We start from the raw sequence: 15,624 nt of genomic DNA, 5'->3' as shown, positions 1-15,624 counted from the left end.
TGCAAAGTAAGAGCGACTGGCCCTCTGGCAAAGAGCCCTCAGGATGAGGAGGCTGGTCCTCGATTTTGACAAAACCCCCCCAGGGCCTCATTTCTCAAACTGAGCACAGATTTTTCTCTCCCCAGATACCAGGGTGGGCCCATGAAGCGGAGTGGGGTGAACTGGGCTTCCTGTCCTGGCATCGCTGAGGGGAAATCTTAACTGCCCCCACCCCGTGCCTCCCTTGGTCTTACTGGATGAAGTGGCCCAGATGTGAGTCAGGGCAGAGAAGAGTTCGAGGGAGAGAGAAGATGACTCATCCACGTTTCAGAGGGTTTGGGTGGGCTCAGCCCATCTGTCCCGCCACCTGTGAGCCAAGGACTACAGGCCAGGAGAGGCCTGCCTCTCGCCTGGGCTAGAAGTTTGGAGGGAAGTGCTGAGACCACCAGGGGCTTCGAGGCCTGAACGCCGGACACCGCCTAATCCAAAGGGCTAGGAACCAGAAGCAGACCCCCCCACCTCCTGCCAAACTAGGCACAGATCTGTTTATCTGTACAGAGGGCCGTGTGGCATTCTGGGGGCCCTGGATCCACAGCCAGAGCGACCAGAGAATTCCCACCTCGAGCTGCTGACCTATCAATGAGCAATGGCTGCCCACCCCCCTGCCCCCGGTACCACTGAATGTTCATCCTGGGGCCACTAGAGAAACGGAAGCCAAACCCTCTGGTCAGCAACGCCTTTTTCGCTGCTATCAGCTTCAGTGAAAAACAGTTCACACCCACAGTCCCACTCTCTCAGTCCAGGTGAGGACCATGGAGCCAGAGTCTTCATGGCGAAGGGCGCAGCGTTCCCAGTACAGACACAGTCCCTCTTCTCAGGAGGAGAGAAGGCTTCACCCACACCAGGAAGACAGCGCCCAAGGATACAGGTACAAGTGCACCTGGGGGACTCCCCACACTGCCCGTCGTCTCTCTGGATCCCGTTCATTAAAAAAAAAAATACATGGCAGTAAAACAGAATTAAACCCTCATTCCACGGAAAACGTGCAGTTTGGAAATGGGGGAAGCAAGATGGTTGCAGCAAGCCATCCAGGAAGTCTGAATAGACCGTGTTTCTCAAAGGAGATCCGTGGGGGGCTGACAGGAGCACTGCCCGGAATGCATATTAAAAATGGGGTTTCTCGGGCTTCTCTGATGGTCTAGAGGTTAAGACTTCAAATTCCCAGTGCAGGGGGCTCCAGTTCAATCCCTTTGGGGAACTAGATCCCACATGCCACAACTAAGAGTTCATACCACAGACTTCCCTGGTGGTGCAGTGAGTGGATAAGAATCTGCCTGCCAGTGCAGGGGACACAGGTTCAATTCCCACTCCAGGAAGATTCCATGTGCGGCAGAGCAACTCATCCCATGAGACACAACTGCTGAGCCCATGCTCTAGAGCCTGCGAGCTCTGACTCCATGGGTCACAACTGCTGAACCCCTTGCGACTGGGGCCTGTGCTCCGCGAGAGTGCTAAGTCACTTCAGTCGTGTCCGACTCTTTTCAACCCTGTCGATTGTAGCCCACCAGGCTCCTTTGTCCATGGGATTTTCCAGGCAAGAATACTGGAGTGGGTTGCCATTTCCTCCTAAAAGGGGTCCTGACTCAGGGATCGAGCCCCCATCTCTTACATCTCCTGCTTTGGCTGCTGCTGCTGCTATGTCGCTTCAGTCGTGTCCGATTCTGTGTGACCCAATGGACGGCAGCCCACCAGGCTCCCCCGTCCCTGGGATTCTCCAGGCAAGAACACTGGAGTGGGTTGCCATTTCCTTCTCCAATGCAGAAAAGTGAAAAGTGAAAGTGAAGTCGCTCGGTCCTGCCGACTCTTCGCGACCCCGTGGACTGCAGCCTACCAGGCTCCTCCGTCCATGGGATTTTCCAGGCAAGAGTACTGGAGTGGGGTGCCACTGCCCGGGCCTTTTACCGCTAGCGCCATCGGGGAAGCCATCGCAACGAGGAGCCCGTGCACTGCAGTGAAGAGTGGCCCCTGTGCAGCAATGAAGACTCAGGGCAATCAAAAATTTAGGGGGGAAAAAAGCATTCACACGCTGAAACTAAAGACCCCGCATGCCGCAACGAAGCTTGAAGACCCCAGGCACCGCGACTCAGGCCTGGAACAGCCAAGATCAATAAAAAATTATTTTTTTAAAACAGAAATGTGTACATTTAAAATGGGAGTTCTGAGCACCACCTGATCATCTCGTCAGAGTCTCGATGGTCGTCCCCTAAGAATTTTAACATGTTCACCCCAGTGGCCTTCATGCCCACCTAAGTTACAGAGAAGTTTTTCTGGGTGTGTGTGTGTGTGTGTGCGCGCGTGTGTGTGTGTCTGCGTGTGTATTGTTGTTGCTGTTGTTTAATCCATGCCAGTCAATATTTTACTACCTTAATCAGCTCATGAAAGACTTCAGTAAAACTGTCCACCCCAGCAGATGAGGCTTCTCCTTCTCGGGACCGGGGAATCTGAGGGGTAACAGCTTGAATGTGGCTGTATTTTCCGTTCGTCCTGAGACGAGTGCACCCCACCCCCGCTCAGCCTCTGGGGGTGGCCACGGTTGAAGCCATGGCTCAGTACTTGCAGGCATTCTCCGAGCACTCAGGAGCAGCACCTCCTACCCACTCAACAAGCCAGAAACCCCCATTTCAGGAAGCCATTCCTCTGAATGAGAAGAGTGCCGAGGGGACCAAGGAGAGACCACTCTCTCTCCAGACCACGTGCCAGCTGAGGCACAGAGGCAGCAGGCTTTCCAGGGGCTCTCTCCAGAGCCCGAACAGCCCCCTCCCCACTCCCCAGGGATTTATTTTCACCTGGAGGGATCACACCCAACAGGGACAGCAGGAAAGCCTTCCAGGTCCTACCTTTAGAGGATTTTCATTTTGAAGCTCTAGGACGGCAGGCTTCCCAGATGTTCTTTAGGCTCAGCCCCCAGGGCCACCGGCCAGCCACCCCCCTTGCAGCCCCTGCCTGAACGCCAACCTTGGTTGCTCTAAGGGCAGAATCTGGGTGGCCCGGGGTAATTCCAAGTGCCGGGCTGTGATATCAGAATAGGGCTATGACATCAACGTGGGGGCAAGTCAGCCTGGGGGAGCAGGGCAGGAGAGAGGGAGCCCTGAGAGGCCAGATTAGCCACCCCACGGTGGGAGCAAGGCGCGAGATAGGGGTGTCCGGCGGTGGCGTCACGGCTCACAATCTCCTGGCACCCGCTGGGAGGTGGGCCTGAAGATATGAAAATGATTCACAAATCCTGAAAGGTAGGTGGCAAGCCAGCCAAGCGGCTCGCGCTTCGGGAACTCATTCAGGCACTGATTCAGGAGCAAGGAAAGCAAATGAACCGTCTTCTAGCGCCCCCCTGTGTCAAGTGAAAGGACATGCTCTGGTTTCTGACTGAGAAGGTCCCAAGTGGGCTGAGCGTCACATCCCCCCAAGATGCAGCTAAATGCAGGCAGATGAAAGGCGAAAGACGCTTTACATCTGAATAACAATAAAAAAACTGCAGTATGAGTATGCCCCGATCATTGTATGGGACACATTTACACTAAAACATTATTTGTTGTGTGTTTGAAGTTCAAATGAAACTCGGGGGCCTCTATTTGTATTTATGAAAATTTGGCAATCTTATCCAGGGAGATTTTTTAATGCCGTGCCCTCTGCCCATCCCATTCCCAACACTGCTCTCATTCATTCAGATTTATCACTGCCCAGCAACCTGGGAGTCTGTGTTATTTTTAAGCTGCCAAGGTGACTATTATCAGTAACTACAGCTGACTTCCCTTAAGCATTTGCCAAGCCATGTGCCAGGTTCATTTCACCCACTATGTCAGCCCTCACCGCACCTCCAAGGGGGTGGTTCTGTGGTTAAGCCCACTTCACAGAGGAGAGAACGAGGCAACAGAAAGCAGCACCTTGACCAAGGTCACACAGCCACGAAGGGAGCCACGGTTTGAACCCAGGCGGACTGGATCCCATTGACTTAGAAATCTTTGAATTGGAAGGATGCTGGGAGGCACACAATCGGCTGGTGGGGGAGCCCCTTGCCAAGTTCAGCATCACTGCTGACACAAATACCAGAGTGTGGACCCCAAGGAAAAGAGTCATCATCTGGGGGGGACCCACATTCCAACTAGTGGAGGCCAAAACAGAAGGTCGGACTGACAGTCAGTGACCTGCCTTCCACATGCACTGAGAGGCTCGTGCTGGCGGGACCCCAGAGCAGGGAGACTGCAGTGTTGTAAAAACAAGGAGGAAGCTTTTCATGCACTCACAGGGAAAAATCCCAAGATCTACTATCGCTAAACAGAAAAAAAAAAAAAACAGCAAAGTGGGGGATTGCACTTTTTAAAAATAAGTACTTATTTGCGGGACTTCCCCTTAGTCCAGTGGTTGAGACTGCCTTCCAATGCAGGAGGTGCGGGTTCAATCTCTACTCAGGGAATTACGATCCCCCAGCTTGCACGGTGCAGCCAAAAAAATGTACTTATTTGAATATACACACGTAAAGACACACGATCCCGGAAGCTCAGTGGCCCCTGCGTGGGAGAACAGGGTGGTCAGCTGGGCAGAGAGTCAAGGGCAGACTTCAACGCATGCGCCTTTGAAACTGTTGGCTTACGAATCTTATAAAGACATTACATGTTAAAAAAATTAATGCATGAAAGTAAAATATAAAATGTCTTGCTTAGGACTTTTGAGCCAACCTTCCACCTTGGCGAAGGCAGCTGCTCTGGCTAAATGGTTTTCAGTCTCCGAAGCAGACCTCAGAGAAAGTCTGGCCTGAGGCACAAGCCCACCATCCTGGTCTCCCGCCCCGCCTTCTGCCTCTGGAGCTGACCCACCACAGCATCCAAAGGTTCTGCTGAAGCCCAGGAACCAGGGTTGACCCAAGAAAGGCACACCAAGCCCGGCCCACCACAAACATCCCCACCCCGAGAACTGCTGGCCGCCCCTGCCACCTAACGTCCATCCGGCTGCTGAGGACGCGGAGCTGAGTGGGTAGGGCGAGGTGGGTCTGCCGGTCGGTCACCACCGTCCCCCCAACGCTCTCAGCTCCCTCAGCCTCCAGACCCGTGACACGGCACGCACTCCCACCGCACCGAGCGCTGGCTACCTGAGTGGTTGCTCATCATGCGGACAGCCCTGGCCTTGGCCAGCTCCAGGGCGGTGATCCACTGCTGCCGCTCCACCTCCGAGCCGGCCTTGAGGTGGTAGGTCCTGCCCCCGCTGGTCAGCACGATACCGCAAGAGTCCTCCGTGTCGAAGTGTGCGGTGAACAGGTTGATGGTGCCACGGCAGGTGTGGGCCATTTCCCCCTGATTTCTGTGGGATGCGAGAGGAGGGATGGCGTGAGGCTCCCAGACTCCGTGGTTCTGGACCAAGAGTCCCCAACCTCCAGGATCTAATGCCTGATGATCCGAGGTGGAGCTGATGGAATAATAATGCCAATAAAGTGCACATAAATGTAACCCACTCGAATCATCCCCAAAAACATCCCCTGCCTCCAGGTCTGTGGGAAAGCTATCTTCCACAAAACCGGTCCCTGGTGCTGAAGAGGTTGGGGACTGCTGTTCCAGACTGAAGAAGAGACCTCAAGGCCCATCCCTGGAGTCTCGGACCCTTGGAGCTGGCCGCGGCCCTGACGCCAGTGCTAGGAGATAACGCCTCTCAGGACTGACTGGTAGAGGCTGGGCCTTGGCGGGGGTGCTCTCAGTGGGGAGAGGGGCTGAGGGAGGAGGGCCCACGTCAGGGCCACGTGCAGGGCATGCTGGCTGTGCTCTGAGCCCTTGCAGACACCGGGAAATGGAGAGGGGAGACAGCCAGGGCCCTGCCAGGCAGCGTAGACTTCTGACTCCACCCCAGGCTCTTTCCACCGAGTCTCAGAACCACAGAGTTGGAGCATGGTGGGAACCCACTGCTAAAACTGCGATTACAGACCCAGAACCCCAGGGGGTGGACTTGGAGGGCCCCCCCAACCACTTGCCAGGAATGACCTGGGAACTGAGATCTGAAGAGCAAGGAAACCACCGGTCTCTTCTAGCCCCAGGAGATGAGGGCAATGGCTGGGCTGATCCAGTACCCCCAGTGACAAGGGACTGACTCTGTGCTGGTTACAAGATCATGGAGCTAACGGTACCAAAGTAAGGGGAACATGCATATGTATCACTGAGTCCCTTTGCTGTCCCCCTGAACTATCACAGCATTGTTAATTGGCTACACTCCGATATAAAATAAAAAGCTTAAAAAAAAAAAAGTAAGGAAAAGCAGAGGTGACTAAGGCCTGGGCCATTTCCAACTGTGATCAATGTCTGAAAACTGAGCTCCAACTACCATGACTGGATCTACTTAACTCACTCCTCAGACACTCACTAGTCCTCCTCCACACGACAAACCAAAGCTCTGTCCACAGAGGTGGTGGGGAAAAGGAAGAGAACTGGTCAGCCGGTAGCCCTGCGGGTGCTGGAATCCCTGTGGCAATTCCGCTGCTCTTCAGCGCTCACTTACTTTCCCTGGCTGATCATCACCTGTTACTCTCTCGACTTTTCTACCAGTTCTAGAGTCAAATGACAATAAGACATTCTTCTTTCACTGGAACAGCTGCTGCCGTTTCTGATTCTCTCCTGCTTTGGTTATATTCCTTAGAGAAGATGATGTGTGGTTGACCTTGAACGACATCGGGGGTGAGAAGCACCCAACCCCCTGCACAGCTGAAATCTGCTGGGTGCTGGCGGAGGGTGCAGAGGACCTAGAATGGCCAGCGGCGGACAGGGGAAGAGGATGAACACCGAGAACAGCATCGGGACCCGCCACAGCAGCACCAGACAGAGGGGCCTGCTCCACAGCCTGCTTGCACCAGTCTCCCAGGCGACCCCAGCGGGCCACCAGGACAGGACCCTGTCACTGACCGGACTGGCTATGTTCCCTCTCAGGGAATGGGGCGAGGTGTCTTTGGAGGACAGTGGTCCCCCTATCGCAGTTCAGTTCAGTTACTCAGTCGTGTCAGACTCTTTGCGAGCCCATGGACCACAGCACGTCAGGCCTCCCTGTCCATCACCAACTCCCGAAGTTTACCCAAACTCATGTCCATCGAGTCGGTGATGCCATCCAACCATCTCATCCTCTGTTGTCCCCTTTTCCTCCTGCCCTCAATCTTTCCCAGCATCAGGGTCTTTTCAAATGAATGAGCTCTTTGCATCAGGTGGCCAAAGTATTGGAGCATCAGTCCTTCCAAGGAACACCCAGGACTGATCTCCTTTAGGATGGACTGGTTGGATCTCCTTGCAGTCCAAGGACTCTCAAGAGTCTTCTCCAACACCACAGTTCTAAAGCATCAATTCTTCGGCGCTCAGCTTTCTTTATAGTCCAACTTTCACATCCATACATGATTACTGGAAAAACCATAGCCTCGACTAGACAGACCTTTGTTGACAAAGTAATGTCTCTGCTTTTGAATATGCTATCTAGGTTGGTCATAACTTTCCTTCCAAGGAGTAAGCGTCTTTTAATTTCATGGCTGCAATCACCATCTGCAGTGATTTTGGAGCCCAAAAAATAAAGTCAGCCACTGTTTCCTCATCTATTTCCCATGAAGTGATGGGACCAGATGCCATGATCTTAGTTTTCTGAATGTTGAGCTTTAAGCCAACTTTTTCACTCTCCTCTTTCACTTTCATCAAGAGGCTCTTTAGTTCCTCTTCACTTTCTGCCATAAGGGTGGTGTCATCTGCATATCTGAGGTTATTGATATTTCTCCCAGCAATCTTGATTCCAGCTTGTGCTGCTTCCAGTCCAGCGTTTCTCATGATGTACTCTGCATATACATTAAATAAGCAGGGTGATGATATGCAGCCTTGACATACTCCTTTTCCTATTTGGAACCAGTCTGTTGTTCCATGTCCAGTTCTAACTGTTGCTTCCTGACCTGCATATAGGTTTCTCAAGAGGCAGGTCAGGTGGTCTGGTATTCCCATCTCTTTCAGAATTTTCCACAGTTTATTGTGACCCACACAGTCAAAGGCTTTGGCATAGTCAATAAAGCAGAAAGAGATGTTTCTCTGGAACTCTCTTGCTTTCTCGGTGCTGCTCAGATGTTGGCAATTTGATCCCAATAGAAGCGGGAGGGCTCACGCCATTGGAGGCACGAGTGGACCAGAGTAGCGCAAGTGTGGAGCGTCCTGTACACAAACCTTGTGCATTTTCTCCAGTTCCCCTGACTGCCTCCTCCTCTGTCTCTGGGTCAGTGCTTCCTCCTTGTCCAGCTGTCCCTCTGCTTATGGACTTTCGTAAAATGACAACGGGAATCAGGAAATGGGGGCAAACGGGGCAGATACAACCTCCCTCCCCTTGTGCCTCTGTGGACTGCTCGGCGGCACGTTTTCTCCTCACATATATTCTGGAGGAGTCTGTGCGCCAGGCCCACTGTGTCTCTGCCGGTCAAGGTGAAGCGACATCCAGCAAAGGAAGCGCACTGCATCATCGCTTCTGTCCTTCCACTCCCCAATTCTGCTTCACTGCCCTGTGATCACACCTCTCAAAGTGTTGACGCTTTAACATTTCTTGCCTTGGACTATGCTTTCTGGGGGATTTTCACAAAAAATGTCTACGGGCAAGGAAAAAAAAAAAAGGACAGGCAGCAAGTTTCAACCCAGACATATAGAAAGACAAAAGCTAGGACATCCCTGGTGGTCCAGTGGTTGAGAATCCACCTTGCAATGCATGGGACATGGGTTCCATCCGTGGTCAGGAAACTAAGATCCCACATGTCTCAGGGCAACTAAGCCTGGGTGCCACAACGGGAGAGTCTGTGTGCCACCAGGAAAGGTCCCCCATGATGCAATAAAGATCCCAGGTGCTGTAGCTAAGACCCAACGCAGTCAAATAAATGAACACATATTTTTAAAAATAAATAAATAATAGGTAAGATAAAAAGATTCGTCTTACCCAAATCCAGGACAACTTGAGCATCAAAGTAAATGATAATGATAGACATTAACCCATTGGATAAGCTAGAAATCCATGAGTTCACTCTGACATAAATAAGTGAATAGGGAAAAGCTCTTTTTAAAGAGCAACCATCAAAGTTATAACTGATTCAAGCAAGAATCGCCAAAGGGTGTTAAACACCAGTGGGGATGCTAGGTGAGGAACAGTTTTACAGAGCCTCAAGGTGTCTCCCCATAAAAATATTTTCTAATCAGTCATTAAATTAATATTATAAAAGTAACTTCACAGTTGGAAAAACCTGGCAAACACCATCTTAACGAAATGATGGAAGCCACATTTGTTAGCAGTATGACAAATCAACACGGCGTGCCTCCTGGGACTTCCCTGGTAGTCCAGCAGTTAAGATTCTGAGCTTCCCATGCAGGGGGTCTGGGTTTGATTCCTCGTTGAGGAACTAAGATCCCACATGCCAGAAAGAAACAAAAAAAACCACGGTGTGCCTCCTGATATGGAGCACTGTGAAAGACAAGCATGCGTCCTATGGTGTTCCTGCGCAAATGCAGGACTGCTTCTAAACATAAGGGAACTCCAGGCAATCCCATACTGAGGCATATTCTACAAAGTAACCGGCCTGAATTTATCAAAAACTCTCAGGCCACCAAAGACAAGGGAAAATGGAAAACTGTTCCAGACTGAAACTAAAGTGACAAGACAGGACAACCAAATGCAATCTATGGTCCGGGAGTGGATCTTCTTGAAGGGACATGATTGGGACAACTGGCAAAATACAGATGGGGTCCACAGGTTGGATGGGAGCACTGTATCAGTGGTTACACTCTGCAGAGAATGTTCTGGCCTAAGGAACGCACACTGATGTGTTACATGATCACAGGCCTCATGTCTGATAGTTGTTCTTAAAGAGTTAAAAAAAAAAAAAAGAATACAAATATATTGCTGTGCTAAGTTGCTTCAGTCGTGTCCAACTCTGTGACCCTATGGGCTGTAACCCACCAGTCTCCTCTGTCCATGGGATTTTCCAGGCAAGAATACTGGTGTGACAAGAATACTGCCATTTCCTTCTAGAGAATGATAAAATAGATGTAGTATATTAACAGTTTGGGGAGGGACTTCCCTGGTGGTCCAGGGGCTGGGATGCTGTGCTCCCAATGCAGGGGGCCCGGGTTTGATCCCTGCTCAGGGAGCTGGAGCCCTGAGGCCATAACTAAGATCAAAGATCCTGTGTGCTCCTGGGACTGAAAGTGAAAGTGCTAGCTGCCCAGTCAGGCCCGACTCTTTATCACCCCACGGACTGCGGCCCCGCCGGGTTCCTCTCTCCATGAGACCCTCCCTGGAGTGGGTTGCCATTCCCTTCTCCAGGGGATCTTCCCAACCCAGGGATCCAACCTGAGTCTCCCACACTGCAGGTGGATTCTTTACCATCTGAAGCATGGTTGCTGCTGGGACTAGGGGCAGCCAAATAAATGAATATAAATATTAAGAAAAATAATTGAGGGATTTGAGGGGTGGGCATTCTTGGTACTATTCTTGTAATTTTGAAATTATTTCAAAACAAAAAGTTTATTTTAAAAAATCTGAGAAGTAGCAACAGTTATACTGAATGGACTCTATTTGGATTTCTGGAAACTGTAAAAAAAAAATTTGTAATCAATGGGGAAAATTTATTATAGGATTATATAAAATCATGTGTGTGAACCTTGTGAAAATTATAAAGAACCATTGAATTTAAAGAAATTTTCATTCAATAAATATCCATTGAGTGCCTACACATTTTTAATCTTTAAAAAAATCAATGGGGAAATTTTAATATTTACTGGATATTTGATAATATTAAGGAATTATTGTTAAATTTTTAGGCATTTTAATGCCATTTAGATGAATTTTTAAGAAACCTTCATCTCTAAAGAGATACATAATATTTACAAATATTCACTATTATTAAAATTATTTTTTAACGTAATTCTTGGCATTAAGTAAAAGATGTCTGGGAGTTACTTCAAATTTTAAAAAAATTTTTTAATGTGGACCATTTTTAAAAGTCTTTATTGAATTTGTTACAATACTGCTTCTGTGCTTTATGTTCTGGTTTGGGGGCAGTGAGGCATGAGTGATCTTAGCTCCCCCGCCAGGGATCGAACCCACAGTCCCTGTGCTGGAAGGCCAGGTCCCACCCACTGGACTACCAGGGAAGTCTCCACGGGACTGACTTCAAATCAGGGGAGGGCAGGGAGGCCTTATGGTGAGACTCGCTGACACTAGGTGATGGGCTATCAGCTACTTTTATGTGTTTGAAAATTTCCATAGTAAATAAAATCCATTTAAAATCTGTCACATTTTAAGTTTGTCCCTCCTGTGTATGCCGATGGCCAACAGCGGCGCTGAAGGCCTCTGGGGATGGGTCCCTGTGAGCCAGCCCAGGAATGGGCTGCGTGCGCAAGTGTCTCCAGAACGAGATGATGGGTCCCTAGGGCACAGGACAGGATCTATTTTGAGCTCAGTCATAAGCCTACACAGAACAATTCAGGGTACTTGAACAGATTTAATTTTTTAAATCATCACACAATCCATGTAGCTGCAGTCACGATCTACAGCATCCTAGATTCTTCCTTTAACAAGCGATCTCTGAGCTTAAAAATTCAGCAGCACTAACATACCCCCCTCCCCAAATGCCACATCAAGCAAGGGAAAGTGAAAGTCGTGTCCGACTCTTTGCAATCCCATGGACTGTACAGTCCAGGGAATTCCCCAGGCCAGAATACTGGAGTGGGTAGCCGTTCCCTTCTCCAGGGGATCTTCCCAACTCAGGGATCAAACCCAGGTCTCCAACATTGCAGGCAGATTCTTTATCAGCTGAGCCACAAGGGAAGCCCACATCAAGCAAAGGAAGCTCTAAAAAAGAAAATCAGTTACCAAGACAAGGGGAAGATTAAAATGTCACTTAAGAAGAAATCAGAATTTAACACACTATGACAAATCTTGACAGCGTATTAAAAAGCAGAGGTACCATTTTGCCAACAAAGGTCCGTATCATCAAAGCTGTGGTTTTTCCAGGAGTCACGTATGGATGTGAGAGTTGGACCTTAAAGAGGGCTAAGTGCTGAAGAATTGATGCTTTTGAACTGTGATGTTGAAGAAGACTCTTGAGAGTCCCTTGGACAGCAAAGAGATCAAACCAGTCCATCCTAAAGGAAATCAGTCCTGAATATTCACTGAAGGACTGATGATGAAGCTGAAGCTCCAATACTTTGGCCACCTGATTCGAAGAGCGGACTCATTGGAAAAGACCCTGATGCTGGGAAAGACTGAGGGCAGGAGAAGGGGGTGAAAGGATGAGTTGATTGGATGGCATCACCGACTCAATGGTCGTAAGTCTGAGCAAACTCCAGGGGATAGTGAAGGACAGGGAAGCCTGGCGTGCTGCAGTCTATGGGGTCACAAGTCGGACGTGACTGAGCAACTCAACGACAACAACAAAGGACAATTACAAATTTAAATGTAGATTATGAGTTTACTGATGGTGAAACATGTAATTTATTCAAGAATTCTACTTCTTCCCTTCACGGCCTCTGGTATTATAGGCACTGACATTAATATTACATGAAATAATCTTACATAAAAGTTGACTCCTACCCAGCTTCGATGGAAGCAGAAACAGCAGCTCAATTCCTGTCAAGCCATGACAGCAGCCTGCAAAACCAAAGTTCCCACACCATCATCATGGACTCCCAAACAGAGGCTGAGTTCAAAACCACCTTCACCCCCGTGCACATTCATTCTTTCCTTCAGTCAACATGGCAGGCCAGGCCCCGGGGTCTGGTCGGTGAGTAAGACAGGTGCAGTTAGGGTCTCTGTGGGAGAGTCTCTCTCTCCTGGGCCCCCACAGCATCCAGCAAGGGTGTGTGGCCTTCTGGGACTCCCTGGGCGGTCCAGTAGCTAAGACCTCACACTCCCAATGCAAAGGGCCTGGGTTTGATCCTTGGTCAGGGAACTAGATCCTTCCCACAGGCCACAACTAAGAGTTCAAATGTCTCAGCTAAAGACCCCACATGCCGCAATGAAGACGAAAGATCCCGTGTGCCACAACGAAGACCTGGAATGGCCAAATCAACAAAGATTCAAAGAAAAAAAGAAAAGAGCACGTGGCCTTCTGTCCCTCCCCCAGCATCTGGACTGAGCGAGGGAAGGGTACTGTCAGCAAAGAGGGGTCTCCCCACGACACAGTTCTTCAGCTCCAGAAGGATAGTCCACAGCGTGGCTACCCCCGAGAGAGACCTCAGGTATGTTTCTTCATCCTCTGGCAAATTCAGCCTGCTCTCCTTGACTGGACCAGTTAAACAGGAGTGTGGGGTTACACAGGAGGCTCTCACTCGTTAAGCATTCGCTGCTCGCAAAACTCTTCCATTCAGAACATCCCCGTCACTTGCGAAAGAGCTTACCAAGTGCTTCTTCCTGCATGCTCACTCCGGGATCACACCCCCTGGGGAAGGCCAGCAGCCATGCTGTGAGGACACTTCGGACAGGCCCACGGAGCTAGGAGCGGAGGCCTCCTGTCCACGGCCAGCACCACTTGGCCCCGGCGGGTGGAGGGAGTGGCCTTGGAAGTGCATCCTCCAGCCCTGGTCGAGCCTTCAGGTGAGTGTCGCCCTCATGAGACCATCCCCAGCCACAGCTCCTCCAGCTAGCTGCCTGCTCATGAACTCCTGACCCACGGAAACAGTGAGGTGCTCATTATTGTTTTCTGCCACTGAAGGTTGTGCGACTGTCGTGGAACAATACAGAAAACACAGGATGCTAAGTCAGTCTCTCTGAGGATGAACAGTGGGGCCACACGGGCAGGGTAAGTCCAGCCATTGCAGGGCAGAGAAACACCCCCAGCGAGGACAGGTGCTGTCTGGAAACCCATCTCAGATCAATGGAAGAAGGACGCTCTAACAGAGTTATCTAAGGAAGCCCGGCTTATCTTGGGAGATGAAGGTTTATTCTCTGTCACCTGAGAGATTTGCTCAAGGCTGGTGCTGAGGGGGCAGAAATGCTACCGGAAGAAATCAGTGTATACACGCTACCAAGTGTAAAACAGACAGCTAGTGGGAAGTTGCTGTAGAGCACAGGGAGCTCAACTCGATGCTCTGTGATGACCTAGAGGGTGGGACGGGGGTTGGAGTTCAAGAGGGAGGCGATATATGCATACTTAAGAGCTGGTTCACTTTGTTGTACAGCAGAAACGAACACAACATTGTAAAGCAACTATACGCCAATAAAAAATGATAAATGAAAAATAAAGAGTCAACGAACAAACAAATGTTGGACAAGATGACCTTTACCTTCCTTTTCTACCTAGACATTCTCCCCCCACCAGCTTCCCAGGCCCTGATGGCAGGTCTGTGCAGTGCGTGGCCGGCTAAGTTACTGAACGCTGATCTAACGTGCGATGGGCCTTCTGGGAGGAAACAGATGAAATATGACCTACGGTCCTGGCTTTGAGCAGCTGCACATGCAGAGATGACACGACGCCACCGCCTACAAACTAGGACCACAGTGGGAGGGGGAACGGGTGGGCTGCAGGCAACAGCAGGTCGTGAAGCTGACTCCGGTGGGAGAGGAGGCACCACGGGAGTCTGCTCAGAGGCCGAGAATGTTGGAATCCCACGTCCAGGAGGCACGGACTCGGTAAACCGACAGGCAAAATAAAGTCAAGTTTAGGACAACTGTGGGACTCAGATGAAGAAAATCGCTCTGTGCCTGCATCTGGCAAAATAATTTAATTTTCTAAAAGCGGAAAATTCAGGGGCAGTGCCTTCCTTGTCCCCACCCAGCCTGCTCATAAGTCTCCCCAGACTGGGACCTGGAAACGCCATTAGCTCTATTCCCATGCTCCCCTGGGCTCAGGGCAGGGGCCTCCGCTGCCCCCAGACCAAATCCAATATCAACAGTAGGAGTAAAGGGAGACAAGCACCTGGATGCCGCTGCTGCAGCCCCAGAGAGCTCCCATGGGTCTGTGCAGGAGCAGGGAGGCCAGAGGACACGGGATGCCCAGCAGAAGCATCCCTCGGTCCTCCTCTACCAGCTCAGCCACCAGCTCCCGGCTGCCTGGACTCTGACCTCCAAGCCACTGAGTCAACAGACCTGAGCCCCTCGATGTGCCAAGCTCAGTGTCAGGCATAAATCATTTCTGATAGCTCATCTCCCTTTCTTCCAGTTGGTTGACCCATCAAGTTCTCAGGAGGCTGGGGCTGGAAGGAACCCCGGAGCTCACCCTGCAAATGAAGAGTGTGATAGCTGAAAGGGAGGTTGGAGGTTGGGATAAACTGAAGCTTTCCTCCCCACCCCCAATTCTTAAAATCCTCCTTGAATTACACTTATATGCCCACGTCCTTTGCCACAGGGCTTTGCAGGATCACACACTGGAGTGGGAAGTGGGTGAGTTCCCACCGACACTGGGTGGGGTTACATGCTTGGACTCGGCCAGTGGGGTGTGGACAGGAATGTGGGTGCATGGCTCCCCCAGCCCACAGGGCAGAGAGGGGAGCAGAGTGTCTCTTGCTGAGGCAGAGCTGGGGAGATACGCAAACAAAAATAACTGCCTTCCTTGCTTTATTTTTTTAATATTTTTAAAATTAATTTTTATTTATTTGGCTGCACCAGGTCTTAGCTGCA

The 15,624-nt window shown here is 50.5% G+C and overlaps 1 protein-coding gene across 1 annotated transcript in view; it reads right to left on the bottom strand.

The window, feature by feature from the left end:
* The window catches only part of OSBP2 (oxysterol binding protein 2), a 124,372-nt gene that overhangs the window by 93,687 nt on the left and 15,061 nt on the right, over nucleotides 1-15,624 (bottom strand). The window contains exon 2 of the mRNA XM_055549700.1: nucleotides 5,123-5,331. Coding sequence (XP_055405675.1) covers nucleotides 5,123-5,331 — 209 coding nt within the window. The remainder of the gene's footprint in view (nucleotides 1-5,122; nucleotides 5,332-15,624) is intronic.

Source organism: Bubalus kerabau, chromosome 16 (assembly GCF_029407905.1).
Source record: "Bubalus kerabau isolate K-KA32 ecotype Philippines breed swamp buffalo chromosome 16, PCC_UOA_SB_1v2, whole genome shotgun sequence".
Taxonomy (NCBI): domain Eukaryota; kingdom Metazoa; phylum Chordata; class Mammalia; order Artiodactyla; family Bovidae; genus Bubalus; species Bubalus kerabau.
Note: the sequence above shows the minus strand (reverse complement) of the source record. Positions and strands in the feature narration are given on the sequence as shown.